The sequence below is a fragment of the Lathyrus oleraceus genome, chromosome 5 (genome assembly GCF_024323335.1).
Source record: "Lathyrus oleraceus cultivar Zhongwan6 chromosome 5, CAAS_Psat_ZW6_1.0, whole genome shotgun sequence".
Lineage (NCBI taxonomy): Eukaryota > Viridiplantae > Streptophyta > Magnoliopsida > Fabales > Fabaceae > Lathyrus > Lathyrus oleraceus.
Genome location: NC_066583.1, coordinates 391,660,990 through 391,682,173, shown reverse-complemented (window position 1 = coordinate 391,682,173; position 21,184 = coordinate 391,660,990). Strand labels below are relative to the sequence as shown.

At 40.8% G+C, this 21,184-nt stretch overlaps 1 protein-coding gene across 1 annotated transcript; it reads left to right on the top strand.

Moving 5' to 3' along the window:
- Window positions 1–5,559: 5,559 nt before the first annotated feature.
- Window positions 5,560–6,598, top strand: LOC127080927 (uncharacterized). Its single transcript, XM_051021214.1, has 2 exons — window positions 5,560–5,719; window positions 6,108–6,598. Exons 1-2 carry the CDS (start codon window positions 5,560–5,562, stop codon window positions 6,596–6,598), a joined length of 651 nt encoding a protein of 216 aa, XP_050877171.1.
- Window positions 6,599–21,184: the final 14,586 nt, after the last annotated feature.

Below are 21,184 nucleotides of genomic sequence, written 5' to 3'. Positions count from 1 at the left end.
TCCCCCCAAGCGGTGGTTTCAGATTATACACTCCCCAGTAGAGTTGACAGTGTCAGACTATATACCCCCAGCGGAGTTGACAGTGCCAGACTGTATCTTCCCAGCAGAAGCGGCTGCTCCTCAGAGTTCGAGGCCAGATCAATAATCCCAATGCCAGATCCATGGTTTCTTTCCTTGAAGCAGAACCTCGGTACCGTATCGGTATTTGCTTCCTCTGCTGAGTCATCTCTCACAGATCGTGCTTTCCAGAACCACTATCGCTTTCCCCAACAGCAGGTTTTCAGTGCCGTTCTCTCCCAAGTCAGAATCTCGGTATTTCGTCATTGCTAGAACACCGTGTGGCGGGTCATTTCCCCACAGAATTCTTTGCCCTGTGCATCTCCAGCAGCCTTACTAGGGTTCAGAAGATGGTGATCATTTCCCCAACAGATCGCCTTGCCTCAGCTTGGCATTCTACCCAGCATTTCACATCCCTGCATGTAGAATCATATTGCATTGCATCCTCCCAAATCGCGTAGCATTTCCATTTTCATGGAGCATTACGCCATTGAAAAATTCAAACATACGCATGTAAGCATAAAACATTCTCGGCATCCCAAGTGATGAGCCAGAAGTTGTTTCTAGTACTCAGACTGAAGATTGTTCATGACTTACCTTTGTTATCCCCAGCAAGTGCCATTGGCCGATGTGCCGCCTCTATTATCGTTCCCTATTTCTGCCGATGCTGACAGGCATGAAGTTTCCGGTATTCAGACCGAAGTGGCGTTCAGGCCAGTTTTCCGATGTTCAGATCGAAGAAGTTTCCGACGTTCAGGTCGATGCAACTTGTGGCGTTCAGGCCAGTTTTCCGATGTTCAGATCGAAGAAGTTTCCGACGTTCAGGTCGATGCAACTTGTGGCGTTCAGGCCAGTTTTCCGATTTTCAGATCTAAGAAGTTTCCGACGTTCAGGTCGATGCAACTTGTGGCTTTCATGCCAGTTTTCCGATGTTCAGATCGAAGAAGTTTCCGACGTTCAGGTCGATGCAACTTGTGGCGTTCAGGCCAGTTTTCCAATGTTCAGATCGAAGAAGTTTCCGACGTTCAGGTCGATGCAACTTGTGGCGTTCATGCCAGTTTTCCGATGTTCAGATCGAAGAAGTTTCTGACGTTCAGGTCGATGTAACTTGTGGCGTTCAGGCCAGTTTTCCGATGTTCAGAACGAAGAAGTTTCCGACGTTCAGGTCAATGCAACTTGTGGCGTTCAGGCCAGTTTTCCAATGTTCAGATCGAAGAAGTTTCCGACGTTCAGGTCGATGCAACTTGTGGCATTCAGGCCAATTTTCCGATGTTCAGATCGAAGAAGTTTCCGACGTTCAGGTCGATGCAACTTGTAGCGTTCAGGCCAGTTTTCCGATGTTCAGATCGAAGAAGTTTCCGACGTTCAAGTCGATGCAACTTGTGGCATTCAGGCCAGTCTCTCAGTGTTCAGACCGATATTAATAATCTCATATCTCCCGATGTTCAGATCGAAGTCATTTCCGGTATTCAGACTGATGAGCGGCATTCAGGCCATGGTTATTTCTGTGTTACCATTTATTTTGGTATCCAAGTTAACATTCTTTTTCGGTATTCAAATTGACTCTCACTGTACCAGACGAATTCTTCTTTCAAGACCACCTCTTTGCCGATTCTGACAAGCATTGTTACTTTACTTCACTTCAGTGAAGATTTTCGGGCTTTTATTGTATTCAATCCCTTGATACCTCGAAAGCATGAAAGTCGCTGCTATCTTCTTTTCGGGTCTCTAGTTGATTGAATAGGGGCAGCTGTAATACCCCAAAATTTACCCTTCATTTTTTCTGGAAGCATACGCTTTACACCTCGTGCATTCATTCATTTTTAGGTCATTTAGCATTTGCATTTCATCATGGCAATCGGTTTAAAAAAAAAAAAACGAAAAAAAAACGGAAAACGAAAAAAAATAAATAAATAAATAAAAGACAAATTTTGGACTTGGGCCTCTCTCATCTGAGCCCACAGGTCCACAAAAATCAGGTTATAAATTTAGAGTTTCAGTGAAAGAAAATTTCATTCTATTCCTATTATCCTGGCTGGAGGAAAAAGATAGTGAGAGAAAAGGTAACAGAGAACTCAGAGCAGCCTCCAAACCCTGAAGGGAACTCAACTACACAGAATCACCCCTGCCTCACATAAACCCTAGAGATTATTTTGTAAACCTCACGGGTGCAACTCAATTTCAATCAAGCTCTCCAATCAGGTTTGCCCTATATCCATCATCTTTATGCCTTCAATTTGAATTTTCTGAATATATGAGGTATTATCGGTGAATTTGATATCCTTTTGATGCATGTGTTTGACAAGAGGTTTAGGCCTCCTACCCTTGGTTGCTTTTTGTGAGCTTTTTGTGAATTGAAAGGGCATGATTCATGTGGTTACATTTTGATTTGGGGGCAACCCTTGATTACCCTATTTTTTTCTCTAACTTGTTTGTTGAGTTTTTTTTTGTGAGGGCTCACATGACTCTTACAGAGATGGTTTGCGTGGTTTCCCACTTTATTTGTGGGATACCCCCTGGAGGTTCATTCCGACTACATGTACTGACCCACTTTCTTTGATGATGTTAGCTTGGAAGGATCTCAGGGTTTATCGTTCCTTTAATTGCTGTTACCTCGAACCTTCATCTGTGTGGTACTTTTACATTTTCCCGCATTTTACCGCTTTCTTAGCTGGAAAACCTCGATAGGAGGCAATGTTTTGTGTGTTTATTTTATGCAGGTTCCTTTGTCCAGGACTCCTTTTGCATGTGCGTTCCTAAAATGCAAACAAACTCATTGATTTTTCTTCTCCTAAGAACACGTTTACTCCTTCTACTATAGGTGAGTAAGTCTCCAAAGGTCGAACATCCGGTAGATTGCGTAGTAACGTCGTTCGTCCAAAACCCAATCCATAACCCCGTAGTTAGCCGAACTACGGCTTGCTCTGATTCTCATTCCAGATGAGATACGTAGGCATAAGACGCGATGTCTTACCGAGCACACATCCCCCCAACCCATAGGTCAGCCAAGCTACGAAGACTCTGATTCTCATATTCAGATGAGATACGTATGCAGTGGATGCGACATTCGCGCGAGTCATTTTCATTTAACCCCTTTTTTAGTAAACAGCACAAGATAAACTCACACCCTTTAGACAAGAACTACAAAAGTGGATTCCGTAGAGTACTACGGATGCGTAGGGGTGCTAATACCTTCCATTCGCATAACCGACTCCCGAACCCAAGATTTGGTTGCGAGACCTTGTCTTTTCCTTTCCTCTTTTCAGGTTTACTTCGAGAGTTTACTTTCCCTCCTTTGGGATAAATAACGCACGGTGGCCACTCTTCTGTCATTTTCTTTCGCCAGTTGTTTTTTCGCACACTGTATTTTTTCAGGTTGTGACACAACATCACTGCCTGTACAATTTGAGCTTCAGTCATGAAGAACTCCCAAAAGAAGGCAAAGATCACAACATGGCTTTGCATATTTCCATTAATTGTCTTATTGATTATTTATCCGGTGTATTGGTGGACACAGGTTCTTCACTCAACGTCATGCCAAAATCAACTTTGTCTAGATTGACTTTTCAAGGAGCTCCTATGAGACCTAATGGGGTTATTGTCAAATCTTTTAATGGCTCCAAAAAGACTATCATCGGTGAAGTGGATCTCCCTATGATCATTGGCCCACATACCTTTCAAATCACCTTTAAAGTGATGGAAATCCATGCTTCTTACAGTTGTTTGTTGGGTCTCCCTTGGATCCATGAGGCAATGGTTGTCACTTCAACTCTTCACTAGAGGCTCAAGTTTGTAAGAAAAGGGAAGCTAGTAATAGTATGTGGAGAAGAAGCTTTAGTGGTGGGTCACCTATTGTCATTTTATTTCGTCGATGCCGAGGACGAGGTTGGAACCCAGTTTCAAACTCTATCTATTGCTGCCAAGAACATACAAGAGAATGAAGCTTTTATTCGTTCCTTTAATGATGCACGACAGTTAGTCGACGATGGTTCAGCAGGTGGATGGGGACAAGTTGTAAGTCTCCTTGAAAACAAATTTTGTGAAGGCCTTAGTTTCTCACCTACAAAGTTTTCTCAACAAGAAACAATTCTCCGTCCTATTCAAGAAACCTTCCGAAGTGGAGAATTCATCAACCCTACTCAATCTAAAACAAATGCTGTCATTGAAAAAGACCTCGAAGAGGATGCACAAAGCTTCGTGACGCATGGGATGGTTTGCCAAAATTGGATAGTCGTTGATGTTCCTACAATTATTTATGTTTCTAAGAAATATTTTATTGTCATTTCAAAAATTCCTTTCGTTATGCCTAAGACGAAAGAGTATTTTGTTGGGCTTTGTTTCAAGTTCCCATTATCATTAATAAAAATGTTCATTTTGTCATCCATTTTTGTTACTTTTTTCCTTTCGAAAATTGGTAACCTAAAACAAACAAAAAAAAATCATTTTTAATATCTTCATGCAAATTCCATTATTTTATCCTAAAAAGCAAGCGTAAATCATTGTGTGCAGATTAATCAATGTCACACCCATTAAAAGAAATGACCATATGCCATCTCCCAACTTTGATTTCTCTGTAATTGAGGCCGAAGAAGAAAGTGATGAAGAGATTCCAGATGAGATCCCGCTGCTACTTGAGCAAGAAGAAAAGACCATTCAGCCTCACAAAGAGTAATATAAGTGATTAACTCGGGTTCCGAAGAAGATAGAAAGGAGGTCAAGATTAGGGAATCACTTGTCCCGGATGTCAAGGAGAGAATGATAGGTCTTCTTAGAGAATATACATATGTGTTTACTTGGTCTTATTAGGACATGCCAGGTCTTAATATTGATATTGTGGAGCATTATTTGCCATTGAAATCAGAATGTCCGCCGGTCAAACAGAAATTAAGAAGAACACGCCCAGGCATGGCTCCCAGGATCAAAGAAGAGGTTTAGAAGCAGATTGATGTCGGTTTTCTTGTTACATCTGAGTACCCTCAATGGTTGGCCAACATAGTGCCCGTTCCAAAGAAAGATGGCAAAGTTCGAATGTATGTCGACTACAAAGATTTGAACAAGGCCAGTCCACAGGATGATTTCCCTTGACCTCATATTAATATGCTAGTCGACAACACTTCCAAATTCAAAGTGTTTTCTTTCATGGATGGATTCTCTAGCTACAATCAGGTCAGAATGGCACCCAAAGATAGGGAGAAAACATCATATATTACACCTTAGGGAACATTCTGCTACAGAGTGATGCTTTTCAGTTCGAAGAATGCTGGTGCAACCTATCAACGAACCATGATAATTCTCTTTCATGATATGATGCACAAGAAACTTGCGGTCTATGTGGACGACATGATTGCTAAGTCCAAGATTGAAGAGGAGCATGTTGAGTATTTATTAAAGCTGTTTCAACGTCTGAGGAAGTACAAACTCCATTTGAACCCCAACAAATGTTTTTTTTCCGTCCGTTTAGAAAATCTCCTAGACTTCATCGTCAGTCAACAAGGTATTAAGATGGACCCTGATAAAGTAAGAGCCATTCAAGAAATTCCCGCACCAACAACAAAGAAACAAGTCAATGGATTCCTCGGACGTTTTAATTACATCTCCCAATTGATATCTCGCATGACTGCTACTTGTGGGCCAAATTTCAAACTTCTTCGCAAAGATCAAGGTTGTGTGTGGATTGAAGACTGCCAAAAATCTTTTGATAGTATCAAGGAGTACCTGCTAGATCCTCTTATTCTGATTCCTCCAATGGAGGGAAGACCTTTGATTATGTATTTGACCATATTAGAAGATTTCATAGGTTGTGTGCTCGGTCAACAAGATGAAACTGGAAGAAAGGAGCATGCCATTTACTATTTGAGTAACAGATTGTGAGTCTCGATACTTTATGCTCGAAAAGACTTGTTATGTTTTATCTTGGGCTACCCGTCGTCTCCACCAATATATGCTTAATCATACTACTTGGTTGATATCCAAAATGGATCCAATCAAGTACATCTTTGAAAAACATGATTTAACTGGAAGAGTTGCTCGTTGGAAGATGTTGTTGTTAGAATACGATATTGAGTACCATACCCAGAAGGCAATAAAAGGAAGTATCTTGGATGGCCATTTAGCTCAACAACCAATCGAAGACTATCAATCCATTCAATTTGACTTCCCCAATGAGGATGTAATGTACTTAAAAGCTAAAGATTGTGATGAACCGTTGCCAAGTGAAGGGCCATATCCAGAATCTCGTTGGGGATTGATATTCGATGGAGTTGTTAATGCTTATGGAAATGGAATTAGGGCAGTCATTATCACTCCTCAAGGTTCTCATATTACATTTACCGCAAGATTGACATTCATTTGTACGAACAATGTGGCAATGTATGAAGCATGCATTATGGGTCTTGAAGAGACTATCGATTTAAGAATCAAAATTCAGGATGTATATGGAGATTCAGCTTTGGTGATTAATCAGATCAAAGGAGAACGGGAAACCCGCCAACCTGGTTTGATTACTTACAAAGATTATGTGAGGAGGCTGTTAACTTTTTGAAACCAAATTTAATTTCATCATATACCTCGCGAGGAGAATCAGATAGCAAATGCTCTGGAAACTTTATCCTTTATGATTTTTGTGACCAAGTGGAATGATATGCCCACAATAAATGTTATGCGCTTTAACATACCTGCTCATGTGTTCACTGCAGCAGAGGTCACTGATGACAAACCATGGTATCATGATATTAAATGCTTTATTCAAAGACAAGAGTACCTACCTGGGGAATCAAACAAAGATAATAAGACTCTTAGAAGGTTGGTGGCACCTTCTTTCTGAATGAAGGCGTGTTGTACAAGATAAACTTTGACATGGTCTTGCTCAGATGCGTGGATAGACACGAAGCAGACATGCTAATGACATAACTTCATGAAGGATCCTTTGGAACCTATGCGAATGGACATGCAATGGATAAAAGGATGTTAAGATCAAATTACTATTGGCTAACAATGGAATTTAACTACTACAAATATGTGAAGAAGTGCCATAAAGGTCAGGTTTATGATAATAAGATTCATGTGCCTCTAACTCTTCTCACCGTTATCTCCTCTCCTTAGCCTTTCTCGATGTGGGGAATTGACATGATTGGTATGATAGAACCTAAAGCTTCAAATGAACAACGTTTCATTATGGTGGCCATTGATTACTTTAACAAGTGGGTCGAAGTTGCATCGTACGACAATGTAACCAAGCAAGTGGTGGTCCGATTTATCAAGAATCAACTAATCTACCATTATGGTGTCCCAAGTAAGATCATTACTGACAATGGATCAAACTTGAACAACAAGATGATGAAAGAAATGTGTGAAGAATTCAAGATTTAACACCATAACTAATCTCTTTACATACCCAAGATGAATGGGGTTGTTGAAGCTGCGAATAAGAATATAAAGAATATCATTTAGAAAATGGTTGTAACTTACAAGGACTGGCATAAAATGCTCCCTTTTGCTCTACCTGGGTATCGTACATCCGTCCACACTTCAACTAGGGAGACCCCTTTCTCTCTTGTATATGGCATGGAAGCAGTGCTCTCTGTGAAGGTTGAGATCCCATCAATGAGAGTCTTGATGGAAAAAGAATTGTCTGAGGATGAATGGTGTCAGAGTAGATTTGATAAGTTGAATTTAATTAAAGAAAAGAGGATGACAGTTTTATGCCATGGTCAATTGTATCAACAAAGGATGATGAAAGCTTTTAATAAGAAGGTTCGAACTAGTATGTTCAGAGAAGGCGACCTCGTACTCAAGAAGATCTTGTCTTTCATTACTGATTCTAGGGGCAAGTGGATTCCTAATAATGAAGGACCATATGTTATTACGAAAGCCTTCTCTGGTAGTGATTTAATCCTTACGACCATGGATGGTGATGAGCTAATTCGTCATGTAAATGTCGATGCAGTCACGAAATACTTCACCTAAAAGAAAATAAAAGAACAAATTGCTAAGTTGAAAACCCGAAAGGGTAGCTTGGGAAAAAAAGAGCGTCTCGGTGGGCCAAAAACCCGAAAGGGCGGTCCAGGATAAAGTTAGAGACATAAACAAAAAATGGTTATCTCGGTAGATTGACACCCGCAAGGCTAGACTTGATCGACTTAAAGCGACCTCGTCCATCAAAAGTTTTCTCAATCAAATTACACTCTTCATAAGATCAAACACAATGGATTTCAAAGTTGATAGGGAGAATAATGGCCAATGCATTTTAATGTATCATTTTCCTGTATTTACAATTTTTCATCTTTGTAAATGATCTATGGAGTCCCGCCATTGGCCGACTACCATTCCTTCAATAAAATTCGAGACTTTATCCATTTGTTTGTAACTCTCGTTTTACTTCTTTCTTGCAAAATAACTTTTTTCTTCTTTCTTGCAAAATGACTTTTTACTTTTAATGAGAAATTCTTGAAACAAAAAGTTTGCAGTCTCTTTATTTGAGAAGCCTATTTCGTTTTGGATAAAAAATGAAAGTCTTTTCCGAGAAGTTTGTCCATCCCCAGTGAGGTCCTTTCACCAAATGGTTATCTCTCTGAAAAGTTCCCATCAAATAAGTTTGTTGGAGCTCTTTTACCCTTCTCAAGTGGAATACTTGATTAAAGAAGAGAGAGAGACTCGTTCGCGGCATACAACCAGAATACTTTGTTGAAGTTTATTTACCTTTTTCAAGTGGAATTATCGACTAAGGAAGAAATTGAAACCCATTTGTGGCATACAACCCGAATCCTGGTGGAAGTTTATCCGACGACAAATGGTAGTCTCTTCTCCGAGAAGTTTGTCCATTCCCCAGTTGAAATTTATCAACATATAAATTACTCTTCTGTCAAATGGCTATCTCCCCATAAAAATCCCGTCAGAGAAGTTTGTCGAAAAGTATCACTTTTTTTTATCATCCCCAGAGTGAAGTTAACTATGACTAATTCCAATTTCCTTAGTGTAAGACCCTAACTTTGTCCCTAAGATCCCTCATGGCATAACAACATTGCGTTTGCATTGCCTCAAGGATCATAAGCATGTTGGATCCCCTTACCGTTGGTTGGGACCTCTTGTGAGTGGTTTGAGATCACCAAGCATGCTTGAATTGTATATTATTGCTTTTCTTGTTTTGTTTACTAACCAAAAGCACAAAAATATGTCACTAACATTTTTTGCTTGTAGCTTGAGCAATCACAAGGTCCAAAGCTTCTAGGAGATCGTTTGTGCAATGATAAGGCCAAGAGGAGATGCAAGCAAGAATGGTAATGATTCCCAAATCTCTCCTCCATCAAATATGACTCCCTAGTATCTCAATTCATCATTTTGATCAAAGCAATTCAAAGGGTTTGAGGTTTGTCCTTCAAGGAAACCCTAGTTCATCTGATCATCCACCATGCCTTGCTCTTGAAGCAACCTCAGCCCATGATCAAATAAAATCAAGGGAAGTTCTTTAACTCATCATTTCATGCATATTTGAACTTATTTTGGTGTCCTCAATCATCAATTCATCAAGATATGAGTCATGGACTTGAGAAGTTGATCAGTCAATTCATCTGACTATCTTGAAATGCACTGAGACCTAACTTTTTATGTGTTTGTCAAATGGAGATGATCCCAAAAGCACAAATGTTCTTAAAAACAATACGAACAACTTTCATGTTCATCAAAAATTGATTTGAAGCTTGGAAGGTCATATCCCATTCCATTACATTATAAGTCATTTTGACTGAAACCCTAATTTTGGGTCAACTTCCCAAAGACATAACTCATTCATTTTTTATGATTTTGAGGTGGTATCAAATGAATTTGAAAGCTTAAGATGTCTAATTCAAATGTTATGTTGAACAAATTTTCAAAATCTCAAAGGCAATACATGTGATAATCCAAAACATTATAGGTCACTTTGGACCAAATGCATTGAAAGGCAAAAAAGTCCAACTTCAAGTGCCCATAACTCTTTCATCAAAAATCCAAATGATACAAAATTTAAGTCCATTTTGATTGTCTTGGAGAGATCTACAACTTTGATGTTGGAGGTTTTTTTCATTTGGGGCTTGCATCATAAAAACAGAAGGGCTTGAACATTGGCCAAATTTAGAAACTTTGCCTTTACATGTTTTGCACCTTGCACTTTAAACTCAAATTTCACCAATTTCCACACTTCAAATGGATTTTTGACCAACATAACAATTGTTCCTTACATCAAAACCTTTCCAACCATTACTCACATGCTCATGTTTGGATTTGGCAATTGGAATTTTCGAAGAGGAGAAATTTTAGGCATGATTATGCATAACATGTTGAAACTCATTATACAAGCTTGTGCATTTCCAATTCCACGACCATTTCAGCTCAATTATGCTTCAGAGTGCATTTGGCATTGAATTTGGGCCTTTTGAATGATCATGCAAGCCCAGTCAATGAATATCCAATTCCATGCACACGACTTTGATCACACTTACCTTGCCTTTCCATCTATAAATAAGAGCCTCACTCCATTCAAATTTCATCCATGAATCAACCTGAAGTGTTGCAGAAATCAAAACCGAGCCACACCTAAAGGAACTATTTAAATTTTAGTCATTTCTCTCAGATCTGAAATTCAACTAAAATCAGGTTGAATTTCTAGATCTAAAGTTCCTAGACCCCTCTCTCATACTCCATTGATCTTCTGTTTGGCCAAAGGAAGCAAGGAAGCAAACTCAAATCTCCAGAATTCAAGGTTGTTCTTCAACTGGTTTTCTCTTCGAAACTCACCATTTATTGATCTATTTGTTTGGATATTGTGTAGGCTGAAGTCCTCTTCGTAGAGGCAATTGTTTTGAATGCTCAATTGTTGAAATCCATGAAGTTCACTTGAACACCACAGAATTTCCATCTCTGATTTCTCTCAATATAGAGATCTAGAGTGGAATTGAGTGGTACAGGGATGATGTACGTCATCCCAGCTTTCCAATGATGTATGGATCGTGTATTTTGAATAAGTTTTTGTTGTCTGTGTCGCATTACGCGAAAAACCGGCGGGAAAACGAAACAACAGAGCCGCCACCGTGCGTTATTTATCCCAAAAGAGGGAAAGGAAATGCTCAGAGTAAACCTGGAAAAAGCATGGTCTCGCGACCAAAGAGAATGGGATCGGGAGTCGGTTATGCGAAGGGAAGGTATTAGCACCCCTACGCATCTGTCGTACTCGACGGGATCCATGCACAAAAGGAAGGAAAATGGTTGCTAAAACACTGCTCATAAACACACAAATACCGGCTGAAAGAGACGCAAGAAAACAAACAAGACTGACTCGGCAGGACATCGCGTCCAGGGCCTACTTAGTCTATCAGGCATAGACATCAGAGTCAAAGTAGTTCGACTGGGGAAACGACACATCCTCGCTAGGATGTCGCATCCTATGCATACGTATCTTCTTGGACTAAGAAGAATCAGAGCATTCGTAGCTCGGCTCACGCACACAAACAAAACAACACAGGAAATCGACTGCCAATCGCTGGGCTTACGTCAAACTCCACACAAAAGGGGGCAAACATGGAACCCGAATGCCAATCGCTGGACTTACATCAGCTTCCGAACCAAAACACACGCACACTGGAAACCAGATGCCACTTGATGGACTTATACCGGACTCCAAGCACACCACAAGAGGATACGGAATGCCAATCGCTGGGCTTACATCCATCTCCTGACACACACAACACAAAACAAGACAGGCGCCCGGAGAGATCTGCTCATCTCATGCCTACGTACCTCATCTGGTATGAGGATCAGGGCGACGTAGTTCCCCTCCGAAGGGACACAGGACTAGCCTAACCAGATAACCTAGGGAGACACAACTAGGGAGACTAACTCGAGCCTAGATGTTATCATGCAAAATCATCCCTAAGTCAAGGTTTCTAGCTAACTTGCACAGGGAGCAAGCCTATCCTATTCAACACAAACAGCAAAGCAAACAATCACAAATAGCACACACTATATACACACAAGTGGGGCTCAATCAAGGGGTTAGGCTGCAAGAGCAAGCCAACTGGAAGGGTAATGTTAGCTCTTAACCTTGACATTGAGGGTCAAGGTGAAGCCAGATGAAAGGTTAGTGAAGATTAGACTTCACAGCTCTTATCCCTGGTCAGGGAGAGCTATAGACAAAGAAGTGTGGGTCCAGAAAGTGGGAACCCTTCTACACTTATGACACTGACTCAACTGATCTTGGGTTAATGTCCACAAGGCATCAACATGTGATGTGAGCCAAGGGACGACTCAACAGAATAGCAGGAGGTGGACTACACACCTCTTGTGTCTGCCAATTGCCTTAACAAAGGTCTTTTCCTGCTTGGGGACAAAAATAAACAAGCACAAACATTGCCTCTTAAGGAGGACTTCAGACAGGTGCCTGGCTAGGTAGCAAGCCAGGTCTTCCAGACTACATGAAGAAGAAAGTGCTATACCTCAATGCAATTGCTATCAAGCAAAGCAATGCAAGTTCTCAAAGAACTATTAGCAACTAATGTACCTGAAATCAATCAAATACAATCAGTACTCAGACAAAGTCAAAATAAACAGCATAAGAGCCAACAGACAACACAATCAATCATATGTGCAAAGCACAAGCCCAAAGCAAGTGAGCTAAGCATCCTACAAAACAAACAAAGTTAGTTAATAACAATCAACCACACTCAATCAACTTGCATTAATCTCCTTAAAGCATTTGCTTCCTAACCTGAAAAGCAAACTCAAACATGAGAAACAAGACCACTAGGACAAGCCTAGGGTCAAAAGGAGGTGAAGAATTCAAAACAGCAAGTGAAAATTAACCAAAACCAAGATTTATCAATCAAGAAACAAACCCAAGTGGTTCCACATTCATATCATTCATCATTATCATTTCATGAAGGAAAAGGCACCAAACATGCAATTTGAAACCTCAAAGGACCAAACAGAATGATCACAATCAAATCAATACCAAAACATTCCAACAAATCCTCAAAAAATTCATGATCAAACAACATCTATAACATGTCAATCATACCAAATTTCAGCTCATTTGGATCAAGGGAAGCAGGTCAATGAAATTCAGAAAGTCAACACAAATTCAAGCAAACTCATTCATGGCATCAAAACAAGCATCCACTTCAACCAATCATAAAACAGAGATAAAACATGATAAATGAATGGGACTAAAACCATGATGCACCTCAAAGTGTCTACCATACACATGTTAAATTTCGCATCCATCCAATTAATAACCAGAATTTCTCAAATCAAATACAAACATGTATCACAAATGGTCAACAATTGGTCAAGCAGAAAATAAAATCCCAATCAAATAGGAAATGCCTTCAAAAATTCCAGAAATATTCACATGTATTCTCGACATTCACAAGTATTCTCATGCAAAAATCCAGATCAATTCAAGTTTAACAAGCATAGAAAATAAAATCAAGAAGATGCACAAAGCATGGCATGGCACAAAATTTAACATTCCAAAGATCATGTCATAACTCTCAATCCAGGAACTCAAAAATTACAAACCACATATCAAAATCACCAGGAAAGAGTCTAGATCAAGCACAAAAAATTTCAGCCTCATCCAATTAAACATCAATATTTCACAAGCAAAATGGCATGGAAGGTACAAATTGAACACACATGAACAATCCCTAGGCAATCTAAAAATCCACACGTGCATAAATTCTGGAAAAATCACCATAAAAAACTAGAGATCATGAAGAGCAAGGTGCAAAAATTCCCAGCCAATTTGGACAAATATTGAAGAACTTATGAATTTTCTAAGATCAGCATACAAAATGAAATAAAAATTGAAAAGAAAAAATGAATTAAGTGAATTAATGACTGAAAATGGCAATTTCGTAATTACATAACCACTTAAGTGAAACGCTGCGTTTCACTTAAGTGGCTGGCAGCGCGTGATTGGTTGGAGACCGCGGGAAACATGAATTTGAAAGCCAAGCCAGGAAATATGGATCAAACAAGCATCTGGAACGCGTTCTTGAGCATTCATACAAGTTCATCATTCCAGAAATCATCAAGAACAAATCATCACGAAAATTGGCAAACTATATATCAATGAACGCGTCTATTCAAGAACATCAACAATATCCACATGATTCAACCTAATTCTAAGTATCCAGCACGAATCGATCAAAAGAAAATTTGACATCTAACCTTCAATTCCAGATTTCTCACTCAAAACCTAATGAAATTCAAAACTACAAGTTGCAACATGCTCTTTGATCTAAGATCTACACAAGCCATATCACAATTCCATCAATTAAAGAATTCGAGATCTAACCTCTTGAAGTGGCAGTTGCTCGATTTGGTGAATTCACAGCTCCAATTGATGAAACAGAAGTAGGTTAATGCTCTAGGAAGTGAATGGAGTAGATCTTGTAGCTCAATTATGCTCCAGCTTCAAGAATGATCAATTTGCCATGGATGCTCAAGATGATGACAGATACGATTCTCCAATGTTCTTGCCACAATTTTGCTTAACAGATGTTCACAAGTACCTGCAGAAGAAGAATTACACAAGCACGGGCACGATGGATGATGAATTTCAATGGAAATGGTGAAAAAAGTGTGAAAAAGTTTTGAATAAAATTGAGAGGATTTGGTGATTTCTGTTCAGATCTGAAATTATGATTGTGATTATGTGTTTCTGTTATGATTAGGGACTTTATACCATGTGCTTAATCCATTTGTTAAACAAGATTAGCAAAAATGATGTGAATTAACAAAGTACAATTTTCATGTAATTGGCAAAAATGACCTTTTCACAATGCAGCCAATGTAACAGTTCAAATACCATTCAAACAAGTCCAAATTGATGTTTATGATGTGTTAGAAATGGTTTGGTATGCAAATGACATGTATTTCTCAAAATCACATTTTTTCCCACCAAAATACAAATTAGTTCACTTGAAAAATGCCATTTTGATGTGTTGATTTTTGATGAAATGTAATGATTCAATGTGATAGTACATGTCAAATGTGACTTGCTCAAAAAAGAATCACCCAATTTGGCCAAATGGTTCATGAGTTATGGTCCTCTGAAGTTCAACTTTTTCTGAAAATGATTTGATCATAACTTGCCAACCACACATGAGAATTTCATGTTCTTGGACTTTTTGGAAAGGTGAGAGCAACATCTTCAACTTTCATGTTGGACAAAATTCCATTTGAAGCTTGTATCATGATGTAAATTTCAGGAGAAGAACTTTCCATTTTTGGTAGTTTCCAATTACAGGTCACCTGCTATTTTTGGAAACTTTTGATCTGACTTTATTTTCTTCAACCTTGATCTTTGATATGTCAAATGAGACTTGTATGGACATGAATGAAGCCTTTCAAACCATCTCCCACCTTCAAATCCATAAAATCAGGCACAGTTGACTTTCTAGGGTTTCTGCTGAAATTCAGCCTGACTGATGACTTCTGAGCATCCAATCTTTGGCCAATCCACTTCAAAATGATCACATAATCATATGAACTTGATGAACCAATCCTAGGGCTTTGTTTCCTTGAGAAATGCACTTGCTTGCTTGATTGACTGATTCTCCTGATCAGTTTGACCTAATCTTGTCTGAGGACTTGCACTTGGGCAAAGGACAATGCAATGTTATGCAGTGGACCATGTTATGTTAATGACCTAATATGAAAATGTATGTACACAAGGTCGGTGCAAATTTGAGGTGCTACAACTGCCCCTATTCAATCAACTGGGAACCCGAACGAATGAGAGGAACGGCTGTCAGACTTTCAGGGTAAACAGGGATTGAATACCAAGAACCGTAGAAATTTTCACAATGCTGGGAATTTTTTGTTTTCTTTCTTTTCAGAGGTACAACCACATCCAGACATCTCAACGACGATGAATGGGAACGGAACTCACAACTAGATGCCAACGGACAACTAGGAAAAACTCAATGTTTACCAAGACCAACGGAGAGGTAGATCCAACTGGGGACGACCAGGAAAAACTCGACGTTTACCAAAACCAACGGAGAGGTGACCAGACATCAACGGACGACGGATGAACTGGGAAGACTCGACCAGACGTCAACGGACGAAAGGGAGAAGTACGACGTTTATCGACACCAACGGAGAAGGAGAAAACTCGACCAGACGTTAACGGACGAAAGGGAGAAGCTCGACGTTTATCGACACCAATGGAGAAGGAGAATCAACTGGGACGACCAGGAAAACTCAACCAAACGCCAACGGACGAAAGGGAGAAATCACTTCACTGAGGAAGGGTACAACAACCTGAAACTAAATAGGACGTCACGGACGGCTCTACTGGGGATTCTGGCTGGGAATCAACCAGACATTAATGAATGACTGGGAAGAGGGTATACAATCAAACGTCAACGGACGAATGAGAAAAACTCAACGTTTATCGACACCAACGGAGAGGAGGACTCTGAGGGGAATCACCTGGTATTACCAAATGATCTGTGGGGAATAAACAACTAGACGTCAGCGGACGACTAGAAAAAACTCGACGTTTATCGACACCAACGGAGAGGAGGATCAACTGGGGACGACCCTGTGGGGAAAGATATCAACTATACGCCAACGAACGCATAGGAAAAACTCGACTTTTATCGACACCAACGGAGAGGAGGATTCTTTTGGAGACGATGTTACAAACATCGAAAGATGATGTTTACCGACATCAAAAGGAAACCAGACACTTACGCATGACTGGGAAAGCACCGAAAGATGGTGTTTACCGACACCAAAGAAGACCAGACACTACGCATGACTGGGAAAGCACCGAAAGATGGCGTTTACCGACACCAAAGAAACAACACACGCGGGTGCTGACAGGATACTGACATCTACATGTCCGGGCAAGGCTAAACACTTGCAAGAGTCTCACTGGGGAGAAACAGGCTTTCCATTTACCATCGGATGAGAAAATAAACCTCTGCGGGGACTGTCAACACCAAATGTTGACTGAAGCAATTGTAGCAACCGTACCGTACAGATGAACAAAAATCCGCTTCTGCCAGGGATTCAGTCTGATGGGTTTCGAACACATGAATGCATATGTTTGAATTTTTCTATTGCGTAATGCTCCATATTGAATGGAAATGCTACGCGATTTTGAGGATGTAATGATCACTATATGCAAGATGCAAAAATGAACTCCGGCTGGGGAGCCAAACTGATCAGATACTCCGACTCTGTGTGGAGACTCTACTTGAGGAATACTCTGCGGAGAGACTCTTATTGGGGAATGCCTTGTGGAAAAAGCACCGACTTCTCACTCATGCTGGAGAAACAACCATTGCTGGGGAAAGAATAGACTCCGCTGGGGAACATCCTTCTCAGGACCCAATCCGCTCGGGGAAAGCAACAACTGCAACTCTGCTGAGGAACACCAGGTGACTACACTGGTGAAGATAAACCAAAGCGATTGCAAAATACAACCTCGCTGGGGACATCAAACAAAGTAATTTGCTGGCGAAACTACTCGCTGGGAAGTAATAGAGCTTTGCCGGGGATAACCAGGCGACTTCACTGGGGAAAGCCGACCAATCCACAGGTAAGATACTCTGCTTTGGGGAATAACTGCTACTCCGCTGGGGACGACCCACTCCAAATCCACACATAGGATAGACTCAGCTGGGGATGCAACCATCTCTCTGCTATGGAAGCTCATCCGTCCACAGGTAGGATAACTGCTGGAGATATATTTCATTGAAACCCGCTCCACTCGGGGAGGACTAGCTGGGGAAAATCTCTGTTGGGGGTAAAACACCTCTCTGCTGAGGAAGAATCAAAATTCTGGTGGGTAAAAACACACATCAGACCCTGTGTTGGGAAAAAACATTCACAATCCTGCTGGGAAACAAACACTCACGACCATGCTGGGGATGGCAATACTATTTCAAACCCGACCGCTGGGGAACTACACCCCACTGACAAACTCCGCTGGGGAACTCCCTTGGGGAAATCTGCAAACACAGGCCTGCTAGCTGGGAAAGAAGGCACTATCCACGAACGCCTCTGCGGGGGAACATGACTCTGATAGCTCTCAAACTCGCTTGGAGAGAAAATATCTGCTGGGGAAACGTCCTCACAGATAACAACCTGCAAAACAGCACAGCAACATGCCCCAGGGATACACGGACAAGATACGCTCAAGTGTCCTCAACATTCAAAATGATTTTCAAATGTTTTATCTTTCTGCAAGTTATTGTTAAGCCTTCATGTTTTTATATGCAATGTTTATCAAAAATTCGGACGTTTTTGCAAACAAAACAGTAAAATAAAAACAAGAGAGCTATTTATCTGAATAACGACTTTTATTGATTGAAAATGTGCCTGAAAAGGCGAATACAATGGGAAGCAATTCCTAGAAAGAGGCAATTGTGCACAAAAGGAAAAAATCTATCCTAATGGCAATGTGAACACGGCAGCCACTATTTCCCAATCCTGTTATAACTCATAGATCATCAGTTTTCCTCCTAACTTCCTTGCTTTCTGAGAAGAATGACTGGACCGATCACATCTTTGGAGATGGCAGACGACGAAGCGCGATGAAGTACAGATAACTCAGACTGTAGTCTTCGCTTTAATCCCTCTTTTGGCTGGATTGCCCTTTCGGGTTTTCAATCCACCGGGATACCCATTTTTGCCTAAGCCGCCCTTGCGGGTTTTCGACTTACCGGGTGTACAATTTCTTTTCATTTTTATCCCTAATTTTTTCCCGAACCTTTTCTTTCTGTTTTTTTTTTGGTTCGCCGGGATGCCCTTTTTTGCCTGGACTCTTTTATTCTTTTCGTCCAGCGGGTCAATTTATGCGAAGTATTTTTTGACTACATCTGAATTAACATGGGACGGAAAATCTTCACCATCCATAGTTGTAAGCATCAAGGCTCCACCGGAGAAGACCTTCTTCACAACATATGGACCTTCATAATTAGGAGTCCACTTGCCCCTGTTATCTGTACCGGGAGGAAGGATCCTCTTCAGAACTAGATCACCAGTCTGATAGCTCCGAGGACGCACTTTCTGATCAAAGGCTCGCTTCATCCTTCTCTGATATAACTGCCCATGGCACACAGCTGCTAGCCGTCTCTCTTCGATAAGGGATCTCCACTTCAACTGGTAGGACTGCTGTCATACCATACACAAGGGAGTACGGGGTTGCCCCGGTCGACGTACGTACTGAGGTACGGTACCCATGCAAAGCGAAAGGCAGCATCTCATACCAATCCTTGTACGTCACGACCATCTTCTGCACAATCTTCTTGATATTCTTGTTAGCCGCCTCTACAGCACCATTCATCTTCGGTCTGTAAGGAGAATAATTGTGATGTTCAATCTTGAAATCTTTACAAAGCTCTTTCATCATCTTGTTATTGAGATTCGAACCATTGTCAGTGATGATTCTTTCAGGAACTCCATAACGACAGATGCTTTCTTTCTTGATGAACCGGGCAACCACTTGTTTGGTAACGTTAGCGTAGGAAGCTGCTTCCACCCATTTGGTGAAGTAATCAATCGCAACCAAGATGAAGCGATGTCCATTCGAAGCAGTAGGCTCAATCTTCCCAATCATGTCAATGCCCCACATGGCAAACGGCCAAGGAGAGTTCATGACATTCAACGGGCTTGGTGGTACATGCACCTTATCAGCATAAATCTGGCATTTATGGCACTTCCGAGCATACTTGAAACAATCGGATTCCATAGTCATCCAGTAATAACCGGCTCTCAACAATTTTTTGGACATTGCATGACCACCAGCATGGGTACCAAACGAACCTCCATGCACTTCTTGCATTAACATGTCTGCTTCGTGTCTATCCACGCATCTGAGCAAGACCATGTCAAAGTTCCTCTTGTACAGCACATCATCCTGATTCAAGTAAAAGCTTTCAGCTAGCCTTCTCAGGGTTTTCTTGTCATTCTTTGACGCACCTTCAGGATACTCCTGAGTCTTGAGGAAGTTCTTGATATCAAAATACCACGGTTTCTCATCAACCACAACAGACTCGGCTGCAAACACATACGCAGGCCTCTCGAGTCGATTAACCGCAACATGTGGCACATGATTCCACCAATGAACTTTGATCATGGAAGATAAAGTAGCCAAGGCATCAGCCATTTGATTCTCATCCCGCGGGACATGATACAACTTCACCTTCTTGAAGAACGTCAGTATTCTTCTGGTGTAATCTCTATACGGAATCAAATGTGGTTGGTTCGTATTCCAATCTCCATTGACCTGATTGATCACTAGAGCGGAATCTCCAAAAATGTCAAGCGTTTTGATCCTCAAATCAATGGCTTCTTCTATCCCCATGATACAAGCCTCATACTCAGCTTCGTTGTTGGTGACGTCAAAAGTCTATCTGGCAGCAAAAGGTATATGAGCACCTTTAGGATTGATCAGCACTGCACCAACACCGTTACCATTCACATTAACAGCCCCATCAAACATCAATGTCCACTTGTCATTAGGATCCGGTCCTTCCTCGACAAGAGGCTCTTCGCAATCTTTCATCTTAAGATACATGATGTCTTCATCAGGGAATTCAAACATCATAGGCTGATAGTCGTCGATCGGTTGCTCAGCGAGATAGTCTGACAAAACACTACCTTTGATAGCCTTCTGCGACGTGTACTGAATATCATATTCTGTTAAAATCATCTGCCAACGGGCAACACGTCCAGTGAGAGCCGGCTTCTCAAAGATGTATTTCACTAGATCCATCTTAAAAATCAACAAGGTAGTATGGTTCAACATATACTGCCTCAGTCGGCGAGCAGCCAAGGCCAAAGCACAACAAGTTTTCTCAAGCTGTGAATATTTGATTTCACAGTCGGTAAACTTTTTGCTAAGGTAGTATATGGCATGCTCTTTTCGACCAGACTCGTCATGCTGTCCCAATACACACCCCATTGAATTCTCGGTTACTGACAGGTACATTATCAGTGGTCTCCCTGGAACTGGAGGAATAAGGATTGGAGGTTTCTGCAAATACTCTTTTATCTTGTCAAAAGCCTTCTGACAATCATCATTCCATTTGATTGCCTGATTCTTTCTGAGCAACTTGAATATCGGTTCACA